The sequence below is a fragment of the Medicago sativa genome, chromosome 8, assembly GCF_051527215.1.
Source record: "Medicago sativa cultivar Bolivia chromosome 8, Bolivia_mono, whole genome shotgun sequence".
Lineage (NCBI taxonomy): Eukaryota > Viridiplantae > Streptophyta > Magnoliopsida > Fabales > Fabaceae > Medicago > Medicago sativa.
Window position 1 is genome coordinate 88,135,670 of NC_140756.1, and position 24,176 is coordinate 88,159,845.

General features: G+C 33.4%; 3 protein-coding genes and 1 pseudogene across 4 annotated transcripts; 2 read left to right on the plus strand and 2 right to left on the minus strand.

Moving 5' to 3' along the window:
* Positions 1–2,035: 2,035 nt before the first annotated feature.
* Positions 2,036–3,599, minus strand: LOC146902890 (protein SMALL AUXIN UP-REGULATED RNA 12-like). 2 transcript variants are annotated; one of them, XM_085738322.1, is made up of 3 exons: positions 3,390–3,599; positions 2,499–3,003; positions 2,036–2,395 (listed from the first exon to the last, which is right to left on the minus strand). In XM_085738322.1, the coding sequence occupies exons 2-3, from the start codon at positions 2,926–2,928 to the stop codon at positions 2,358–2,360; spliced, it is 468 nt and encodes a 155-aa protein (XP_085594448.1). In that variant the 5' UTR covers positions 2,929–3,003; positions 3,390–3,599; the 3' UTR covers positions 2,036–2,357. The 2 variants fall into 2 exon arrangements, with proteins under 2 accessions (XP_085594448.1, XP_085594449.1); XM_085738323.1 differs by having other exon boundaries at positions 2,499–2,992; positions 3,390–3,524.
* Positions 3,600–4,530: 931 nt separating this feature from the next.
* On the plus strand, positions 4,531–6,717 carry LOC146902891 (protein FAR1-RELATED SEQUENCE 5-like; annotated as a pseudogene).
* Positions 6,718–10,506: 3,789 nt separating this feature from the next.
* On the minus strand, positions 10,507–12,329 carry LOC146902892 (uncharacterized). The gene is made up of 2 exons (XM_085738324.1): positions 12,126–12,329; positions 10,507–12,012 (listed from the first exon to the last, which is right to left on the minus strand). The coding sequence occupies exons 1-2, from the start codon at positions 12,242–12,244 to the stop codon at positions 11,883–11,885; spliced, it is 249 nt and encodes an 82-aa protein (XP_085594450.1). The 5' UTR covers positions 12,245–12,329; the 3' UTR covers positions 10,507–11,882.
* A 939-nt stretch (positions 12,330–13,268) lies between these two features.
* Positions 13,269–15,586, plus strand: PRXQ (Thioredoxin superfamily protein). The gene is made up of 4 exons (XM_085733417.1): positions 13,269–13,538; positions 13,624–13,761; positions 15,022–15,111; positions 15,182–15,586. Exons 1-4 carry the CDS (start codon positions 13,317–13,319, stop codon positions 15,398–15,400), a joined length of 669 nt encoding a protein of 222 aa, XP_085589543.1. The 5' UTR covers positions 13,269–13,316; the 3' UTR covers positions 15,401–15,586.
* Positions 15,587–24,176: the final 8,590 nt, after the last annotated feature.

Here is a 24,176-nt window from a genome sequence, read left to right on the forward strand (position 1 = left end):
ACGTTGGAACACCAGTCAGGTGGCAGGATACCTGAGTTTGTTGCAGGTATAAATTAAGAACTATGTTTTATTTGTTTAAATGTAAGTGTATATGGTTTGTATATTTATATGTGGTTGTCTTTGGCGCAGGCTTGGGTGTTTCATCACTTCCTAGGTATGGGAAGCAAGGATGTCTGGGAAGGATATGTAGAGAATCAGTATCCCCGCGCGATGATTTTTTTACCACTGCAGGGTTTAGGCACAGTTGACAACTACAGAAACTATCTAGATGCGCTGGATTTGACGAGGGTTGTCAAGGCCCCATATGTTGTGCACCGTCAGGCACATCAGTTTGAGCGGGTCAGCCTTTACTCTAGATGGTTGAGATGCGGAGAGCGCATGGTGAGATATCTGCCGGAGAGGGTGCTTCGCCATTTTGGGTGGGTTCAGACCATACCGAGACATCCCCTTCAGAGTGCACCTGTTGATGTTAACTTGTCGCGGATCACAAACCGCTTTCAACGTGCACTTGATTATGCGCTGACACCTCAGGAGTTGGGAGAGACTGCAGTTCATAGTGTGGAGGTAGCAGATGGATACATCGAGTGGTTTTACCAGGTGTCTCATCCACGCATGATTCTTCCAGACATGCCGGTACCGGTGCCGAGGCCACTAGAGCGTGAGCTCCTTGATGCTCAAGCTGCTCAAGATGATGGAGACCTTGCGTACTTACAACTTAGCGGAAGGATGACCCGCATCAAAGACCACATCTATGATGTGATGAGAAGCGGTCTGGTGCCGAAAGGGACTGAGGAATGGCAGCATTTGGAGGATGCGTTGAGAGAGGTGCATGATGGGAAAGTTTACCGTCGTCGGGGAGCTACTGAGGGTGGCAGGGATGGTGGCAGAGGTGGCGGTGGTACGGGTGTAGTTATTAGGGGCAGATAGTATTATATTTTATGGTTTATGTTTGAACATTTTGAATTATGTAACACTTGGATAATTTTTAATGTTTCTTGGATAATTTTTAATGTTATTTGATTAATGTTTTGTTCGAAAATTATGTTGTGTTGATGATTTTAATGTTATAAGTTCGATTTACTGTTAGAACATGTCACCGGCATGATATGTCTGTTTGGAAGCGACCAAAATGCGCCAAAACAGAGGCTCAGCCAAAACATATGGCTTCTGCCTCTGTACTGATGCAATCCGGATTATATAATCCGGACAGGTTTAGCACATTCCGGATTATATAATCTGGAACCGTCGTTCACCACCCCCTTTTGTTGACTTTCAACGGGGTGATTTACACGTTTCGGATTATATAATCCGGAAGATATCTCACTTTTTCGGATTATATAATCCGGAACAATAATTTTCATGACTGGCATCATCATCCATCCGGATTATATAATCCGGATTTAATATTCCGAAATGGGTTCGGATTATATAATCCGGACTAGGGGTATTTTTGGAAAAAAAATAGGGCGCGCGAGGAAGGGCATAGGGTGGAAAAAGTAATACTCTATCTTTAAAGTCCCTTAGATACACATCTGTTAGTTATCTAACTACCGGATCTACATTTTTTATTTAAACGTACATCTAGTAGATAACTACATGATGTGTATCTAGGAGGCCTTAAAAATATTAAGGGGGCACAAAGAGAAACGTTCCAACAATTCTCACATTCCATATTTATGGTTAAAAAATTGAGCATCTCTCTGTAATTTTATTACTCTAAAAATTCAAAGTGTGACAATATAGGTTCACGCTGTTACTTCTCCATGTGCACAGATTCGATGCAGAGAATAAAGGATGCTTTATTATCAGAACATGAAGAAGAACACTTTAATCATTATTTACTTCAATAATAAATATGCATATGGTCCGAATGGATCAGAGCCAGCTCAAAACCAGATTTGATTGAAGATTATGTTACAAAAGCACATGCCATATTTTTTATATAACAATTATTTTAAGAAGAGAGAAGTAAAAAACAACTTTGGTGTATGAAAAGTGTATACTAAGTCTTAATTAGTATAATGATGTTTGAGAATGAGAACACAATTGAACATCACGTTCTATATACTAATGCTGTTCTGTTACATTTGAATATGTAAACAGAATTTAGAAAGCAAAGTACAAGGATTAGGACAATAATATGAGATACAGTTCTTAAATACAGAAGCATATAAAGAATACAACCATTGTACCAATAAATTGAATTTTTGTAAAGGAAACATAAATATTTCTAACAAAGTAACAAGGTTATTCTATCATTTCTCACATGAAATCAAACCAAAAAAAAGATGGAAGCAAGGGAAACTTTCTTCACACTTGAAACCAGCACTATGATTTGCACCTCTTTAAGTATCATACTAGTTTATTCTCTCTTCCACAGTTCCTGTGTTTCCAGCTGCAATTTCACCAATAGTCGAATAATTAGTTAAAAAAAGAAAAGGCTATTAATGAAGTAATGAGTTAAACCTATATGAAATTATATAAAGTAATTAACTTACAAGAGGTTTGATCATGATGAAGCTGAGTATTCTCCATACAGCTGAGAAGGTATTTAAAGGTTTCAATTTCACATGGAATTGTAAGTCCACCACACTGATTAAAACCAAATTCATCAGCAGCTTTTTCCAACAACATTTTGAAAAGTGAGTGGCTAAGGTAGCTTGTGGGAATGATGAATCTCCTAAGCTCAGGACCAACATAGACAGCTAAGTATCCTTTGGGAACATCGTGCGGTGCTTTAGGACTATTGCAACTATCTTCATCAGAATCAAAAGACACTAAACTGTTTAACCTTTTGTTAATCATAGGTGAAATTCCTCCATGATTCACACCAGAATGATCAATATTGCCCTCTTTATAACCCACTTGCCACTTTTGAAATATTTCTTTCAATTTAGCAGTTAATTTCGAGACTCCAGCATCGTCCATTGATGATAAGCTTTTGCCACAAGAGTTAAAAGTATCCCAGGATCAAGTTTAGCAGATTTGAATCCTTATGTCACACTAAATACAGAGATGTTATAAAGGAAAAAAAAAAAGTCAATGTTTGATTTCTTCAAAAACTGTGTAACAACGACACTTTAGATTGAAGACGTGTTAGGCATCTTACACATTTTGTTACATTCAATAACTTATATTTTTTAAAATTGTTAACTAGTGTGCAGTGCAGGTAACTGCTAAATTTTATGGAAGATTATATTTGCTTAGATTAAGATCTATTGTTCTATTTAAAATTTCTGTAATCATGGGAAGCCAAGATAGATGATCATAGATCCATTCATAGAATAGTAGAAAACAATGTATAGTAGCATGTTACATGAAATTTGAAGCAGCATTGTAGTGTTAACAAAAAAGGAAAAGAAAATGAATGAAAAATTTGATGTACATACCTGATATTGAATAGAAGATAACATTAGATATGAAGGGATGTCAATGAGATCGGAATGGCAGAGCGTTTGTTAAGCTGGAATGGAAAACAAAGACTTTTGACAAATGATGTTTCTCAATTTTATTTGCTTCCGTTTTCTTGTGTGCTCCAATGTCATTATCCACCCTATATACTTGCACGACACGAGTGCTATAGTTACGTGAAATTCTTCAAAATGAAGTACAGTGCTATACGATTCATTAATATTTAATGGAAAATGCTAAGGGAAATATTTTGGAAGTTTAAAAGTTTAAAAAAATGTTATTTTTCAATACAAAACTTTATTCTTTTAGTCCCTTGACAAGTACACTTGTTAGCATGAGTGCATAACCCATACTTAATTGGGACACCTTTGAATTTTATATGCTAAATTCTTTTCTTTGTGTTTCTCTTTTTATCACATCATCAACATTTCACATTTATGTGTTCACAAAACATTTTTCCAATATTTATGCTACTTTTGACAAAAAGGTATGTATAAATTGAGTCCGGATCCTCTCCATTTCCAAAGGAAATGGGGATCGACATTTCCTTTCCTTGCAAAACGACACATGGCGTAAGTGGAAACCAACGGCAGGGATTTAAAACAAATTAATATTAATAAATAATAAAAGAATTCAATCACGTTTTCAGTTTGAGTTGCCATATTTGCCGGGTAAAATTGCAGAACGGAAACCCACGACTGAGACAGATTTCCTTCAACTGGTTCCTCCCTATTGACCAACTATATCGAACCACATTCTTCATTCTCCCTTTCGGTACCTTCTGCAGGTACTCCTCCACTCCTTACCAGCATTGTTGCACTCTCACTTTACTGTTGTTGTTCTGTCTCGCCACCACCTCTCATGTCGACGTCGACGTTCCGTGAATTGTGTGCAAGATGGAGAAAACCAATTCTGGCCGTCCACCACCTCTTTGTCATTCCACGGGTAAGAAATTCACTCATTATTATTGAAACCTGGTTTAACAAAATACTTATTTCTCATTCTTTGATCACGTTTCTTGAAAAAATCCTCCTCTTTTAATTAATACTACAAAATTGCATTTGATTTTACTTGTTGTTTTTTTCGTTAACCGTTGACTCAATATTTTTCCCAGGAAACCTTAATGAGCCATCAATTTCAATTGTTGAAGGTGTAGAGAAATTGGTTAGTTCCATTCATGAAAGTATTTTGCCAAATAGCCAAGAAACTTTTGTAGATTATACACCACACTTGGAAATGGAGTTTGAATCTGAGGCAGCAGCCTATGAATTTTATAATGAGTATAGCAGGAGAATTGGATTTGGTATTCGTCGAGAATATGGCAATAAAAGCAAAAAAGACGGAATTCTGACTTCAAGAAGATTCTCGTGCTTTAAAGAGGGAAAGCGAGGTGATGACAAGCGAGACCACTTGACAAAAGAGTCTAGAGCAGAAACCAGAACTGGGTGTAAAGCACGTATGGTTATTTCACTTGATTGAAAAATTGGAAAATACAAGGTTGTCGACTTTGTATTTGAACATAATCACCTTCTTCAACCACCAGGGTACGCTCATATGATTCGCTCTCATCGACGCATATCTGAGTCACAAGCATCACAAATTGTGTTGGCTGATGAATCCGGATTAAAGCCAAAGGATTTTCATGAGTATGTGTCCAAGCAAGTTGGTGGAATAGACATAGTTGGTTATACAAGGCAAGACCATAAGAATTTCCTTCGAACTAAAAGGAATCATTCACTGAGGTATGGTGAAGTAGGTGCATTATTGATGTATTTCAAAGGACAAAGTGAAAATCCTTCTTTCTTTTATGACTTTCAAATGGATGTTGAAGAGCAAATAACAAATATCTTTTGGGCGGATGCACAGATGATAAACGATTATGGATATTTTGGTGATGTCATCACTTTTGATACAACATACAAGACAAATAAGGATTATCGACCATTGGGAGTATTTGTTGGACTGAATAACTTCAGACAAACTGTTGTTTTTGGGGCAACATTGCTGTATGATGAAACAATTCCTTCCTTTCAATGGTTATTTGAAACTTTTCTCAAAGCAATGGGTGGAGAAAAGCCAAAAACCATGTTAACAGATCAAAATGCAGCAATGGCAAAGGCTATTTCTCTAGTTATGCCTCAAACATTTCATGGACTATGCACTTGGCATATAAGAGAAAATGCCCTAAGGCATGTGAACCACCTATACCAAAAGAGCTCCCATTTCTGCTCGGATTTTGAAGCATGTATTGATCTACATGAAGAAGAAGATGAATTTCTGAACGCATGGAATGTTTTACTTCTTGAGCATAATGTTTCTGATGATTCGTGGCTGCATTCAATTTTTCGAGTGAAGGAAAAATAGGCATGGGCTTATGTTCGAAAAACTTTCACTGCGGGTATGAGATCTACTCAATTAAGTGAGAGCTTCAATGCTGCTTTGAAAAATCATTTGAAGTCAGATATAAATTTGGTCCAATTTTTCACACACTTCGAAAGAGTTGTGAATGGAAAACGAAACAATGAGTCAGAAGCCGATTATGAGTCAAGACATAAACTTCCTAAGTTGAAAATTAAGAAGGCACGTATGCTTGTTCAAGCCGGAAACATTTACACTCCAAAAATATTTGAGGAGTTCCAAGAAGAATATGAAGAATTTCTAGGCACTTGCATAAAGAATTTGAATGATGGGTTGTATATTGTTATAAATGATGATGACAATAAGGAGAGGAAAGTAATAGGGAGTTTCGAGGATCAAAAGGTTGCTTGTGATTGTCGTAAATTTGAGACACATGGTATTTTATGTAGTCATGCTTTGAAAGTGTTGGATGCAATGAATATTAAGCTAATTCCTTTGCACTATATACTCAAGCGATGGACAAGAGAAGCAAGGTCAGGAAGTAATCGAGATTGGAAAGGACGTCATATTGATTTGGACATCAAAGCTCACTTCATGAAGCGATACAATGATTTATGTCCTCGGATGGTCAAATTAACAAATAGAGGATCTGAAACTCACGAAACTTACATGTTTTAGTCCAAAGTCTATGACGAGTCCAACAAGATAGTTGAGGATATGTTGGCTAATAAGCGTACTGATGGAGAATCAATTGGAACGTGTCATGTTTCCATATCAATTACAAATGGTGAGATAGACAGCAATGTGAACACTACTGTTTCTGTTGAACCAAAAGCAATAAAAAAGAAAGAATGCTCATGTAAGAGTAATAAACGTCCTAAATCATGGAAGGAGAAATTGGATAGAAAGAAAAAGGCGTGCATATCAAGGAAAAAATGGAAAACCTAAAGAAAATTTGGTAATTCACTCCTAACTTTATTATTATATAATTTGTTGTGCTGCTGGTTGTGATGTGTTTTTGTATGACAGTGGAGTGTATGTATTTTTGCTGATGATTTTTAATCCTGATGCCTGCGGTTCCTACTGGCTTTGATGTGTTTTAGTTAATTTTGGGGTCTAGTTTGGCCTCCTTTAGTGCTTGTATTTGCAGCTCTCCCATTTACTTCTTGTTACTGTGATTTACTTGTTAAGTAAAATTTATTGTTTCAAAAATAAATAGGTTATTTATACTTCAATTATGCAGGAAAAAGCTTCAGTAACAGATGATGGTGCACATCCCCTTCATACAAGTCCCACTTTTACTCAATTGTTGAGTGTAAGCAATTAATTCATTTGGCTGCTGTGCCTGTTTTTTTCTGCCTGCGCTACTGTCATCTGTGCCAGAATTTTCTGGTTTTCTGTTTTGGTGTTTCAGCTGTTATCTTTTATAAAAGTTTATTTAACCTTCCTAATCATATGCAGCAACAACTGGACTACAACTCAACTTCTCTATCTTCAGATTATGTAATTTTGGATGGAAGCCATACTCGAGGTGGAAGCCACGTTGACACATTGGGGATGCACAACAAAATTTTGGTGACTCATGAAAAGGAAGACCTTAGGGACACTACCTTTTTTGCATGACAGCTTTGCTTTGTAGTTTTGTGTGGCTTTTGTTAAAGATAGTTAACTTGATGGAAGTTAGGAATGCTGCAGTTTTGTAGCTGTGCTGCCTTTTAATTTATAAGTAGTAGGAGGTCTGTTGAACCTTATGGTAGTTGGTTTTATTCCAAAATGCTTTGTAAGAGGATTATGAATACCTTTTGATTTAGCTTTGTTAGCTCCATGACTTTGTATTTTTGGTTGCCTTTCACCATTGTCTTATGCTTTTTTAAGAGTTATTAATTAATTTGCATTTTCAAAAAAAAAAAATGACAAAGGAAATCGCAGAATTAGACAATGAGGTAAATATAAATCTGATTTTTTTTAGAAACAACTACATTTATTAACGACGAGTGTGTGCAAGGAGCACAACAAAACTCGCGGCCAGCAAAAACAAAATACAAAGGGTACTGATATACCAGAAACCCTACAACCAGCAAAACCCCTCAAAACAGCAAAACAGCAAAAAACCTCCTAGCCTAAAGCGCTAACAGCAGAAGCACACAAACAGACCAGCACCAAAAACAATAAAATTGAGACTGCCATATGCAAACTAGCAGAAAAATCAGCACTGCTATCTCATCCACTTCACAAGTTGAATTATTGAAAATTCGATCATTTCTCGCCCTCCATAAACTCCAAACCAAGGCATGCCAAATCAACCGGAAACCTCTATGAATCCTATTATTACTCGCAGCGCCATTCCAGCCCTCCCAGCTTTGCATGCATGGATATCACTTCACCTTGATTATATCATAATATTTCACCATTGCTTCATGTTGTATTGACTTCAGCAAACATTTTAAGCTCATTCCTTTATCAAATTCAGATACCCAGTTAGCATATAAAGAGCAAATTATCATAGTTACATAACTCCCAGCAGATACACAATACAATCACTACTCCAAACTATCGTATAAAACGTAAAGAAAACAAGAAAACAATAACACACAACCCACAGAACCTTATTCCAGAAGTAACTGCACCATATATTCTAGAATTAACCACACATTCAAAACTTAAAAGCTGCTGCAAGCAAGGACAGGAGGTCGTGTAATATTCCTCACTCTATAACAATTACCTAAATTCAACTTCACAAGACTACACCAATTTTCCTTGCCCCAAGCATGTAGCTTAATTATTTATCCATAAAACATAATCAAACATCAGTGAAACAGGGAGGCAATACCACATTTTAATCCATAATTTACAACAACCAATTCACACTAAGTTATTCTCCATTAAATTGGATCTAATCCACATGGATAAATAAGCCAAAAGCCACAAATGAATCCTAAATATATAATTGAAGTTAGGTAATTAAGATACAATCACACTAACCCAATTTTACACAAGATACCATTCCATTGTGTTTTTGAAAGCACTGTCCCAAACACAACTACATGAATCCATCAATTCCCTATGGAAACCACATGTATAATGTTAATATTGGCATCGACATGTAACACTGTCTTTTTATAATTCTGCTATTCAGCTTATGCAAACAGAAGACACAAACACGGTATCAAATGCATTTCCCCAATTTAAAGTTGAATCCTTTCAAATTTTTGATTGAACTTGGCTTATTCTAGTTTCATTCAGCCCTCTCTTTTTCCTTTCAAAATTGCAGTTGTTTTTGAAAAATTCTTATTTGGATCAAAGTTTGTTGACTAAAACAAAATTAATGGATAAGCTACATACTCGCAGGTAAACATGAAAAAGAAACCAATCTTATCTATTGTTAACAAGTAATGCTATATGATTCCCCCAAAACAAATCAAACAGAGAAGCAAAAAGTGTCTCACCGTTGCAATGGCATCAGACTGTGTTCGACGATGTAGAGAGCGAATTAGTGAGGCGTCGACAAGGGAGACGTTACCAATTTCTCATCGAAAATCGAAAATGGAAACTGCCTGTTAAAACGACGGGAGACGACATAGGTTCGGTAGTGTGCATCGAAACTGCATCTAAGAAAAAGAGAGGAAGGGGATTAAGTGATTGTGAATCCTTCAATTCATCAAAACGAGTTCTGATGAATTGAAGTCGACCAGAGTTGCCGGAGTTCAACAAACAACATAGGGTTAAACTGGGTATTTTGTATGAATTAATTGGTTTTAAAGAAAGAATAGATCTCAACCGTTGGTTTCCACTTACGCCACGTGTCGTTTTGCAAGGAAAGGAAATGTCGATCCCCATTTCCTTTGGAAATGGAGAGGATCCGGACTCGTATAAATTTTGAAATGGATCAATATTATCTTTAGAAAATATGATAAATATTTTTTTATAAAGAGAAAATGACATTTTTTGGGTTAAAATACCACATTTTAATTTTACAAGAGGAAAGTTTATATTGAAAATATAACATTTTAAAAGTTGACAACACAATTTCTAATAAAATACTCCCTCCGTTTTTTAATATAAGCAAAATTTACTTTTTAGGTTCATTCATTTAATGATGTATGTGGTTCATAATATGGACTACATACATCATTAAATGAATCTAAAAAGTCAATTTTGCTTATATTTTGACACGGAGGGAGTATTATATTAGATTAGATTCCTTAGCAAGTACTATTTGTTAGCAATTTTTAATTCATTGTTCTCTTAAAAGAAAATTGTCGGTGTTTTGATGAACTTGGCAAATGATACATGATGTGTGGTTAAAGGTGTTCATATGAATCAATTGAGTTTTACGCGTCTTGTATTGTTTTTAGAAACCAGGTTGTTTAGGAAAATTGCAAGAAACAAGTAATTTAAAATACTCACGCCTGTGGTAATAATGACTTGTAAAGATTAATTACAATCTTTACATAGTAATCCCAAATACTCCTATCTCTTATAATGAGTCAATGACTAATTTATCCTTCGTATAAAAATATCAGAAATTAATTTGAGTTTTGAAGAATTAAATTGGACCGCAAGGATGTTGTAAAGGATCAATTTGGGTCATTACTCTTAAAAGGAAGAAAAACACTAACTTAGATTTTATGTTATAGTATCTATTTTGACACACAGCACAGATTTGATCATTGAACAAGAGATCACCAGTTTTATAAAGTGTACCTGTTTTAACAAGAGATAAGTACATGCTAAGACTTGAGAGTAGCAATTAATATATTATAAGCCACAGCACGAGTACTTGATCATAGAGCATACTCAATACCAAGTCCCCCAAACAGTGTTGAATGCAATGAATGTTTATGTTACACAAGTAGAGGTCTGGCCGTCTGGCACTCAATATTCTAGACTTCATGCTCTTGGGTTATTTATGATATCTGAGCAGAAGTTAGGTTGTCCCAGATTTAATGTCACGGTGGCATTATGTCACCCAAGTGCTTCCCAATGGCAATAACATCAATCTTTGAGCATCAGTTGTAGCGGCAGTCACATTTATTTCAAATATCACATCCAATAATGTCTAGAATCCTTATGCTGGCTTTTCACGCGATCAGTGATTATTGTATTATATGACAGTGGTGCATCATGTGGGTATGACTCATCAGAGTGGCTAGTTAGTATTGAATGGAATTTTGATAGTTATGCAGAGCACATCTGAGTTGCCAAGTGATAGCTAAGGCTGAACCTGACAGACTACAAATACAATTGCTTACCAGTAAACTACTTATATGAAAGGAGGGAGAAAATAAGAATTCGATACCATGAAAATGGTTTTACAGGAACGTGTCTATACTGAAGTTGTACATCTAATGGAGCTGTAAAATACAGTACAGCTCAACTTGCTAAGTTTTCTGCGTTTTTAGCTTTAACGCAGTTGCATTTTCCTGCATTTGTCACAATTGCTTGCAGGTAATCCTTGATTATGATAGAATGACCTGCAATCTATGAGTGCATCAAATGTGGGAAATCGTGATCATTCGTTTTCTACACAGTAAAAGTTTTTTCTTGAAGCAATATGACAGTTTTAACTTGGATCATTCAAGAAAGTTTATTCATCTTCTAAAACTCCAGCACACAGGAAATTAAAAGAAAAGGGAAATGTCTTCTTGACCAATAATGACTAAGAACCACATGATCACATATAAGTAACAGCGAGTGGGAGTAAACTGACGAGGTTAAAAATTTGTAACATCACTTTCAGTCGAAATTCTGGTAATTGGAAAATAACAAATACATTATTGAAGAGATGGATCGAGATTCATATCTGCTGCCAAAAGTAAACTGATTGGAAAGCATAACTGAAGTAAGGTAGGTTGAATATAAACTATCTTGAGCAGTGTTAGAAAACCACAAAGTGAAAATCAAATGTCAAGTTCCAATCCAAAATCCACATTGAATAGAGAGGAGAGTAGAGGAGTATAGTTAACAATCTTTGTGTAGTTAACTGTGTCTTTCAAAAGCAGCAGAATTAAGCAAAATCAATCTTTTTTCTCTAGCTAAGATATGAATGAAATTGAACACTAACCAAATCAGTAAACTCTAATCACTAATTAAAAAAAAAAGCAAAGTGTGATTCAGGTAAGCTTGTTTAGAATTTTGGAAGCCCAACGCTTAACACGACCTCTGAGAGTGTAACCAAAGATAACTCCACCAACAAAACAAATTGCACAAAGCTTAGAGCATGTCCAATAAGACAGAACTCGTCTGCAAGAATAAAAAAAAAAAAAAACTATCTCAATTCAAATCCTAATGAATTCACACAAACAATAGTGATATCGAAATTCCCAACAAACAAATTAATGGAGAAAGAGACATGCCTGGAAGATCTGGTAGCCAATACATATGATGAATCGTAAGAAGGGGTGGTCGACGACGACGACGACGACGTTTTGTGGTCTCCGGAAACCTTAACAACAGTTTTCACAGCACCGTCCATTGCTGGCTACAAAACAACGCTGCTCTTCGTAACCCTTTTCTTTTTATTTTTCTGTCTGTATATTTTGGACCCGAACGACGTCGTAGCAATAATCATTTTTTTATTTTTATTTACTCTTCTCTTATACTAATATTTTAGACCCCAAATATATCTCCATATAAATTCATTAAAGGCCAAATACCTCCCTGGGTCCTTTAAGTTTTATGTTTGTAACAGATAGGTCCTTTAAGTTTTTTAGGTAACAGATAGGTCCTTTAAGTTTCTAAAGTTTCAGATAGGTCCTTAACGGAGTTGATATGAAGGACCTATCTGAAACAAACTCGAAACTTAAAGGACCTATCTGAAACCTTAGAAACTTAAAGGACCTATCTGTTACCTAAAAAACTTAAAGGACCTATCTGTTACCTAAAAAACTTAAAGGACCTATCTGTTACAAACGTGAAACTTAAAGGACCCAGGGATGTATTTGGCCTTCATTAAAACAGAAACTTCACATAAGTTGCCCTAAAAAAAAACTTCACATAATCTTTCTTTCAAAAAAAAAAAAAAAAACTTCACATAAGTTATTAATCTAATCAAATCAATCACTACTACCAAAGAAACACTTGAATAAGATGATAAATAATCAAAAGTTATGAGTTTGAATCTAGCGCTCTAAGAATGTGTGAGTATTAAATCTCTTGATACTACACTTTAACATTTATTGTGGTTCTACCTAACTTTAGACACTAATTCTTTAGCTACGCGTATAAGATATTAATCTATTGCGCACCGAAAATATCCGGTTAAAAAAATAAATTATTACTTTTGGCCTTAAAATAAATATAAGTTAAGCAATAGTAACTACATCAAGCATCTAGTGGCTAAGTTAAGGTTAGTAGAAAGAGTTACAACTTAATTACTAGGTTGAGTTGGGGTGAGAATTTGGCCACGCCAGAAAGCCAATCTTGTTTCGCTGGCTTCACTGATTTCATCCACCCACTCAACCCAATGTATACACTTTCCCTCTCTCATATCATAATCTATCTATCTCTATCTATCACCCCAAAAGGAAAAGAAAACGTAACACAACATGTTATCACTTTGCTCTTCATCTTCCATGGCTAAGGTTTCCCTGATCACTCTCCCTACCAATTCTTTCCCCACATTTATTCACCCTCAAAACATATCATCATCACTTACTTCTACTCCATTCAATTCTTTATTTTTTGGCCTCAAGTTATCCCATTCTTCCATTTCCAAAACCACTTCTTCTACACCTTCTTCGTTCAAAAGAGGTTTCATTTTTGCCAAGGTACTTTATTCACACAATATACTTTTTTTCTCTGTCTTACATGTTACAATCCACCTGCATTTTGAATTTATTGGCAAATGAGCAGGTGAGTAAAGGTTCAAAGCCACCGGCTTTCACGTTGAAAGACCAGGATGGCAAGACAGTGAGTCTCTCCAAGTACAAAGGGAAACCTGTGGTTGTTTATTTCTACCCTGCTGATGAGACCCCTGGCTGTACCAAACAGGTAAGGAGAAAAAAACATGTATTCTAGTGTTATATATTCTAATGTCTAATGTTTATAATCCATAAATGGATATGCATTGTTTGTTCTAGTGAAAAGGGAAGAGGTGAATGGTGTACACTACATGTTATGTTAGATTGTTAGAGTTGGTTAGTATTTGGAATGGATGGATAGTTAGTTGCTTTATATATATAGAGCACACTGTAGCTTTCAATATTAGTTATTTAAGTGTCGTTAGTAATTCTGATGCGACTATAGTGTGTAGTACTTCCCTTGTGTTAGTTCTGGCAGACCTTTTGGGAAGTTAATTAGTTAGGTCTCGTCAATTTGTTGGTTAAGTTAGTCGGTGAATCAGTTATAACTAACTTCATAACTACTTTTTGTAATAGGATAGTATAGAAACTGATATATCCTTGTAAAGAGATGAAAGAGTGACATTTTCATTGAATCGTTGATCATGAGAGAAAGTTGCGTGCTCAAGTGAAATTTTCCTTTCCTTGAAAGTCTTGTACATATGTTGCGTTCAACTTTCAATACCCTAACAAACAGCCATTACCCAGAATATTAGTCTTGCTATCTCAACCATGCAACAATAATTTGGGAACTTGATGTGCAGTTACTGTGGCCACAATATCTTAGCAGTAATGCATAAAATTAAGTCAGTGCTATTAGGGAAAAGAAAAAACATTGAATACATGAATCAATAGATCATAGTTGGTATATATGTTGGTTTAGAGGCACAAGAGTCAATGTGGCCGGTGCAATGACAATGAATATTTTTGTTCGTGTTATAAAAAAAAATTGTTTACCTAAATAGGACAGGGATCATGTAGTATTTTTAGAGCTCGTTTTTAAACAGGGTGTTTTAGCCCCGTCCGATAATGCTTGAAGCCTTTTCAGGCCGGGTAGCCTGTTTTTACAGCTTTGTAGGGTCAACCTCGGTGAGGATGTAGAAGATCAATCTCTGAACTTCGATAAATCTTGTGTGTTAATTCTTTACCTTCTGCAATATTTCATTTCTCCACACATTTTAGAATTGCTTTATCTTGTCTGTTCAATCCACATGAGAAGAGTTCTCAAATTTTGTCCAATATTTATCTACTGATTATTAGCACGTTGTCCTCTAATTCCTAACAGTAGTTGTTTATGAAGGATCATGATATAATTGATTCCAATATGGTAAAGGCATGGAATTAGATTATGCAGAGTAGAGCAAATACTTGATATAGTTAAGGAGACAATTTTATGAATTTATTATTGCAGGCCTGCGCTTTTAGGGATTCATATGAGAAGTTCAAGAAAGCAGGAGCAGAGGTTGTTGGGATAAGTGGAGACGATTCTTCCTCTCACAAGGTAAAACTTGGAATTTTCACTGCATAATTTTTGTGCCAATTAATTAACCAATACATTGCATGAAATGTAGGCATTTGCCAAGAAGTACAAGCTTCCATTTACCTTGTTGAGTGATGAGGGTAACAAGGTAAGGAAAGAGTGGGGAGTGCCTGGCGATTTCTTTGGATCATTGCCTGGGAGAGAGACTTATGTTCTTGACAAAAATGGTGTCGTTCAGCTTGTATACAACAATCAGTTCCAACCTGAAAAGCATATCGATGAGACCTTGAAACTACTCCAAAGCCTTTAATGCTTCCGTATCCCTTTTGCCTTAATTCAAGTATGTAACTATGAATTGTATGTAACCATTGTAATTAAGTAGCTGATTTTGAACACTTTGGTCACATGAAAGTGATAAAAATAATATTCCTTCTCATATAGAGATCAAACAATTATAATGTCTCGCGATGGAAATAATACCTTCAATTATCACAAACACTGTTACATATCAGTATCTTTTGCATATGGTAAATTAGCTTCAATTGACGATTCATTATATTTTGTTAGTGTGTGAGTTTTCTATGTGAGATAACAATGTGCATCAATTTGTATGATTTATTTGAGCAACATTGCTATAAACCTTGAAAGATTCATGACTAAATTTCAGTAACATGACACTTGAGAGTTGAGTGTATGAAAGACATTTAGAACACCATTTTGAAAATAAAACGTTTCACTAAGTTTTCCCCTCTCATTTTTAATGGCGAGAACGTGCAATTATTTTTAATGGTTTTGTATTTTTTGTTTTCATCAAAACCAGTTGCGAGGATCACTACATGAGCTTCCAACTTAGTGATATTTTTGAATTCAATTCCTCCATTACATAGCCAACAACTTTGATGATCTGCCTTTATCGACCTCAGAACAAATTTTCTGCCATGATAGCCATTTGACATGATGCATAATCTTCCTCAAAAGGGTGTTGTGGTTTTAAACCGTACATCCCCAAAGGAAGTATCCACAGAAGGTAGGACTCAATGAACTTTGAAATGCCAAGCCTCTGTTATAGATTGTTGGATTGCAAGTTAAGAAACAATTAGCTATGCATTTATCAATCATAATATGCTTTATACATTATTATATGATCCGGTGGTTAGTGAATTTTTTAACTTTATTTATACCATTGGAGAAAAAATAAAGCAGAGAAGGGCTCTGAGTAGGCCTTGGTTTGGTCTTTCATGGAGTAACTGAGAAGATCTTGTTTAGTAGAACAAGAAAAATGGCAAACCCCGTTCAATCAAAGTCCTTATCACCACTGTGCATGGTTTCCCTTCAAAACACAAGTAACAAGTAAATGTTGAAGTATGAGTTAATGAGTACTAGTAAAACGATGAAGTATCCATACCAGGTACATACCCGTACTAGTAGACATATGGTAATTTTCGAGTACTCAATTTTTTCTTTATTGTTGAAATATGTGGTTTTCTCATATATTAATATAGGGTGGACACTAGTTAAGAAGTCAAATATAGTAAATATTATATTGGAACTTGTGCTGTCAACTCTTCAAAAACATAAAAAGTGTTACTTTCATTTTAAAACTTCTTTTTTTTAGTTTCCTTAACCAGTGCTCCAGGGCCAGTGGTTAACATGACCCATTAATATAATATCATTTGTGTATTTGAGTTTCTTTATTGTTATAACCAAACAAAATTTTAGATCTTTTAAACTTTATTGTGATGTTTTTGCTGTAAATTGAAGAACTTAACTGTGGCATGTTACTCGTTTTTTCTTTTTAGTTGAGGTATCCACCTTAATTATTATTTGGCAAATGTTAACTTGTGCCCTCAAGGGCACATGTTAAGGAATTAATTATGGAAACATACGTATGAGAAATTGTGCATTCAACTTATTAAAAGTCAACATGTTATGATTTCCAATGCAAAGTTTCTCTTTTTGGATTGCTTAACATGTGCCCTTAGGGCACAAGTTAACATGACCCTTATTATTTTTAAAATTTCGGTATTCTCGTATTGAACAGAGTATTTTCTTCTTCTTCTTCTTTTGTTTGGGTTTAAACTCAGAACCTTCATCTCTTTTAACCATTAGTTTAAACAGTTGAATATCCAACCTTTTCCGCTTAGTTATCCTAATAGTACATGTTTTTTTTTGACAAAACTTGGTTATTATACTTGGACAAACTAAAGGAAGAACTCCAGTTGGACAATGTTGACTTTTGTGTCAAAATGTGTTAACTTTATGCGTTGACTTGACATACACATACTAGTATGTTTTATTTTAGCCGTAAAGTTTAAGCATTTGTATTTAACTATTTATATACTCAAAGACATGAGGTGTTGAAATCTGAGTGAAGTTTATGCTCATATTCATTTTGAATGCATAAAAGTAATCCTTGTCTGCGACTGTCATGCGGGGCTCTAATTTCTGTTCAAAAAGAAGATGAAAGTCAGAATCAGTCATTGAAATGAAATTCATTTTCTAGATATCCATTCAAAATGTATACCTTAGAAGAGTCTACAACTAAGGGGTCTTTGTGGTGGATTTGTCTTGGGGTTAGTTGATTAAGCGGCGGTTCTGCTCATAGTCTTTCTCTTGTTCAGCTGTACTTGGATGTTCTTGTTAGGAGTTTTGTTTTTTTTTGTTGTGGCTTAGTTCTTCTCTTGTTTTTTGTGAGAGGGTTTCTTTGATTTTGTTATTGCTTGACCTGAGTACTTCTTGTACTCAAATTTGTTAGACTCTTGTAGGAGACTTCTCTATATTTACCATTCAAGAAAAAAAGCTAAACTATGAACAACTATTAATTTGCCTCCGAACAAAAGAGAACTGAAAATAAGCATGAATAAAATGATGTAAATACGTGCTTAACTTTGACTAAAATGGTCTGAAGGTAAATAGATGGATTTTTTTTAAAATAATCCAATTTAAAAAAATAATAATAACACAAAATTACCATAGTTTGAAAAATATATCTCATAATGATCTACTTTTAGGCATCTAAAAGGCCTACATCGTTCTAAATGACGAGTAAGGGTGCAATATGCATTTTTGAGTCCTAGTAGGACCTCTCCAATTAAAATGGCGAGGTTGTGTTGTTGTTTTAAACTCCATGAAACTAAAAAACCGTAGAAAAAGTTTAAAAACCCAACTCAATCTCGTCATTTCAATTGACAATGTCCTACTATGACAAAAACATCATATTAGACACAATATTGTCATTTGACGTTACAAGGTCCGACTAATACTCTAAAAGTAGGGCGTTTTGGGCAATTGTTTTCAAACTAAGGTACTTATGTAATATTTTTTTCAAAAAGTCGTTTACAAAAACAAAATCCTAAATACTTTTATGTTTAGATATAGTTTTATAAAATTGAATCGAACAATAAATAATATTCAAACTGAAAATATAAGTTTTCGTTTAAAATAAATTTTGAAACCAAAATCAAGTATACACTTGCAGAATCATTTTTTTATTTCTTCTAAAATGAGTCTAAAGTCTAAACACAAACATACATGCGTTTCAACATTGGACATCCCAAAATGTTCTTAACTCTGTAACAAACTCTATCGATTAAATCATTTTAGAGAGGAGGGCTAAAAAGACCCATGTGATATAATACCTAATTTTGTCTGGTCAAAAAAAAATCCAAAAAATAAGTGGTAGCAATTTAATATTATTATGTTTTTCCATGTTTCTTAATTTTCTCGTAAAAGCTAAAAAAAAAATAAAAAAAATGTCTTCATTTCATTTATTAAATTTAATTACATGAATCCATACCTATGAAGCCCGGATACCCCAAAATGGTGCCGTACCCGTGTCGGATACGTATCGGATACCGATACTCCGCGGATACTCCGGATATCGTATCCCAGAAGTATCGGAATTAATTATTTTAATTTAAAATATATATTTTATAGGATACTTAAAAGATATTCGACGGATACACACAGATACTTATAAGATACTTCACACAGACGTATCCAAAAAAAAATGAAGTGTATAAAAATGAGATTGTGTTGTGAAAATTTAAGATACGAATCACTATAATTACTTTTCAATTAACAAATTAAATATTATGATTTTGGTGGATGAAAGTAACGAGAGAGGGGAGATTTAATCAATCAACATTAAACAAACTTTGTTTTGAGTTCTTTTATTGATACATTTGTTGATATCCTAACATATGAATGAAAATAGAATATGATTTATACAAAAACTTTACATTTTTTATTTTGATCATATGTATTTTTTTTTTTTTTGTAAATTGTAACTTTTATGATTATATAGTATGAGTAATCAATGTTTTTTATTTTAAGTATTTTACACGCATATAAATTTTAATATAAATATTTTGTTAACGTATCTTAGCCGTATCGTATCCTAAATTTTAAAAATTTCGCGTATTCGCGTACCCGTATCGTATCGTACCCGTATCGCACTACGTATCTGGGCTTCATAGATCCATACAATTGAGATTAATTGTTAATAAACTCCACTAAAAAATGAATGGTTTGGAATAACCGAAATTCGATTCCTAGTATAATAATTTTTCGTCAGATTAAATTCTACATCACGGTTGAATTCTAAATTACCATACCCATTCATTTGAGAACCGAGGACTTAATATCAAAAGATAATTTAATCACATGGAAAAAAAATGATAGAACATTATTCAATACAACACAAAATACAATTAGAAGAAGAAGAATAAGGCTAAAGTCAAACATTCTTTCAACCGGTAGCACACTCTATTTACCAATCTAGCAAAATGTCAAAAATATGAAAAAAGCAACAAAAAATAAATACAGGAAAGAAATAACAGAAGAGAGGACGGTCCAACGGGTGTTTCATCATTTTGACCATCTTCAATATCATGTCAAATCTTCTTTCTCAATAGCTTTCTCATGTTTCTATTTTGGGTTAAATATGTTTTTGGTCCCTATAAATATGTCAACTTTTCGTTTTAGTCCCTCTAAAATTTTCCTTCAACTTTTAGTCCCTCTAAAATTTTCAATCTTCACTTTTGGTCCATCTTTTAAAGTAAACTCATATGTAGAATTCATATTTTTTAATAAAATTTTCCAGAAAAATTCAAAATATTATAAGAATCACTCCAAAAAAAAATTCAGAATTTTTTAACAAAACATGAATTTAATATAAATTTTTATATTTTTTACGGTTAAAAATTCAAATTTAATTTATGTTTTGTTAAAAAATTCTAATTTTTTTTAGGAATTTTTTTTTAGAGTATTTTACACACTTCTGCATAATTTCATTAAAAAATACAAAAATTAAATTAAAAATAGGGACCAAAAGTAGTGATTGAAAATTTTATAGGGACTAAAAGTCGAAGGAATATTTTAGAGGAACTAAAACGAAAAGTTGACATATTTATAGGGACTAAAAACATATTTAACCCTTCTATTTTTTTACTCCAAAACAAACAACACGGTTTCTGCATCACTAACACTACAATTGTATCTCCTGCAATTTTGGTTAGCTCACAATCTCCAGCTAGCAATTATTGCATCTTCCTCATATCTTAACCATATTTTTTTAGTATAAATAGGAGTAAAAATTTAGAGCAAAGGGGAAGTTGAAAAAAGAGGAGAGAACCGAAAGAAAAAACATATAGGCTGAAGAGAGGGAAACAAAGAAAATAAACATTGGAAAATAGGAGAAAATGTAGAGAGAGTAAGAGAAGCAAAAACACAGCACCACTTCCATTTTATCATCTTATGTAAACCACCATGAATCCCCATTTTGCAACCTCATAAGCTATCCATCATTAAACCCATTCTCTCTCAATTCGTATATTCTAACCCCTTTGACTTAATCTATGATATATTTAAGACATCTAACTTGTGACAATTTGATGATTTTAACTTCTAAAATAATAAATTTTTTAAAACAATAGGATTAACCGAGACGTGGCATCTTGTTAATTATAGTTTGAAGGGTTAAATATGTTTTTGGTCCCTATAAAATTGCGACCTTCTAAGTTTAGTCCTTACTTAATTTTAATAGCTTTTTTAATCCCTAAAAAAAAATTTTACTTATAATTTTAGTCCCTGCTAAAATAAATTTTGTTTAATTATCCTTAAACTTTAAAATTTTTTAACGATTCTTTTTATAGAAGTTTAGAACACTATGAAAGGTTCATTTACTAAAATCTATAATTTTTTAACATGAAATAAATTAAATATGAATTTTTTAAAACGACAAAAGTTTAAGATATAAGTAACAAAAATATGGACGTAGAAATCAAATTTTTGCGATATTTTTTTTGGAGGACCTTTTAATAACGTTCTCAACACACTTGTAAAAAATTGTTGAAAAACTTAAGAGTTTAAGCATAAATTAAACAAATTTGGATTGAGTAAGGACTAATATTGAGTGCAGAAATTTTTTGTAGGGATTAAAAAAGCTATTAAAATTAAGTAAGGACTAAACTTACAAGGTTGCAATTTTGTAGGGACCAAAAACATAATTAACCCTAGTTTGAAATGTGTCATGAATATTGACAATTTGATGATTTTAAGCTCTTTCGATAGCAAACTATTAATTTTTAGACGCCATTATATATTATTTTGCTTGATATGCATTATTACATACATTTATTTATCTTTTTATTATATATTTTATATAGAGGTGTGTGTGTTTTTATATTATATATATTGTATAATTATTTTATGGATAAATATATCGTATATGTTTTTTTTAAAAGAAAACAAATATTAGGTCAAAGTTTTTTTTATTTTGATTTGCTTATTTGGTGTAGGGCTAAAGACAAGTTTGTAAGAGTTTACATTCGTTTTACCCTAATGTCATGTCTCTTCTACTTACAAAATATTATGTCGAGGTATATTTAATGTATGATAATTAGCTTAGTTTGAATCATATAAATAGATATATATTATATGAGATTTTATGAAGATAGATGCTATTTGCATAACCAAGTATATTCTACTTACAAAATATTATGTCGAGGTATATTTAATGTATGATAATTAGCTTAATTTGAATCATATAAATAGATATATATATTATATGAGATTTTATGAAGATAGATGCTATTTGCATAACCAAGTATATGTAGCTTCTAATTTATGTAAATTTTCATCATATTTATTTAATCTAATACTAATAAACTTACATTTCTTTGTTGTTTTGTTATCTATCAACATCTTCCGATGAAATGTTTAACTCAATATTGATTTTTTCTGTTTTTAAGAAAACTCAACATTGTTAGTATCCAAACTTTTGCTATTGTTTTTACTGTTGTTTTTACTTTTTTTTTTTTTTTGTCAAGTAGCTTAGTGGTTAGATTCACACACAATATGTGTAGAGAAGTGGGGAATCCGGGGTTCGAACCCCGACCCCTACACAAATTATCTCTGGTAGCTACCAACTGAACTACACTTACAGGACTTGTTTTTATTGTTTATTAGAGTTACTTTTGAAATTATTTGACGTATTGAGATCATGCATTTAAAATTTGTAAACACCTCTTGCTTCAAATAATTAGTTTTACTTAAATCGAATTTTTTTTTGAACAACTTTTATTTCCTAATTTTAAATTTTCAAAATTTAAATGATCAAATTTTATATATTTTACATGAGGCTAGACTACTTTCCAAGAGTAACGATGTGACAATTGTAGTTAGTATAAATTGTTGGACCTCCTATTCTCAAACTTAAATCTAAGTCAAAGAGAATGTGAACAGAAGGTATAACAATTTGTGCTAATTGACCGCAATTGTTAAATTGTCAACTTGTAAAGTGTTCCAACCTTGTATGTAAAATAGGAAAAGTTGATCATTAAGGCTTTATAAATTTGAGACTAGGGAATTACAAATAAAGATGTTTATTTTGGTATATCAAGTAAAACTAATTTAATTAATCAAGAAGTGTCATCAAATTTTGAATGCATTATATGACCAATTTGTTAAACAATTTCAAGAATAACTCTAATAAACAAGAAAACAATGCTAAAATTACAAGAATAGAAAGAGTTTAGGCTCACACTCTTGAATTTAGTTCAGTTGGCAGAAACATTACATAATATATGCAAGGGTCTTAGTTTGAATCTCAAAAATCTCACTTATTCGCTTTAAAACATGAATTAGATACTATTCGGGACAAAAAGAGATGATTTAGTTAAATACTTGATCATATAAGTAACATGTCTTCCTATTCGGGACAAAACTCTAATCGCTCGAGTCTGGACCCAAATGAGCGACAACTCTCCCCAAGAGGTTTGACGTTGTTTCATACCCAAGACTGAATTAGAACTTATGATATTGGTTAAGTTAGAAGAGACTAGTACGATCTAATCTAAACACTCTAGGGTAATTTTAGGTTTTTTCTTTACAACTTTACGCATAAGTAACAACAATAAATGGGAGTGAAAAATAACAATTACATTACTGCATAGAATAATCAAGATTCAGGCTTTGACGACCTTATAAGAAATTCAGTTGGGGATTGGGTCACTAGTTTTGCGAAAAGTTGTGGTCATACTACTAATATTAAGGCTGAGCTTCGTGCTACTTTCTATGGGTTGCAACTTACTTACTTGGGACCATGGATTTAGAGACATCATTTGCAAGTTAGACTCTCAAACAGTTTTGACTTTTATCAAGGACAGAGTCCCACCTACTCAACCTTATGCTCTTCTAGTTCATAACATCCGTTCCTATATGATGAGGGATTGGAATGTGGTGTTTGCTCATACTTTGCGTGAAGGAAACTCTTGCGCGGATTGACTTGTTAAATTGGATGCATCATTTTCTCATGAGAAAAAGATCATTCCAACTTGTCTGTCTCCCCGCCTTTGGTTTCTCGCCTTTAGTTTTTTTTCCTTCTCATCTTAATGCTCTTTTAGTTTTCCTATTCATCAAAAAAAGAATAATCAAGACTCATGCTCTATGATAAAATTTGTGCCATCTGCAGCCAAAACAGAACTGGTTGGAAATCACAACCGAGATGAGAAGTGAAGATTAGAAGCCAAGTTCCACTACAATCCATATTGGAGAGACTAGTTGAGAAAAGACATGGTCATAAA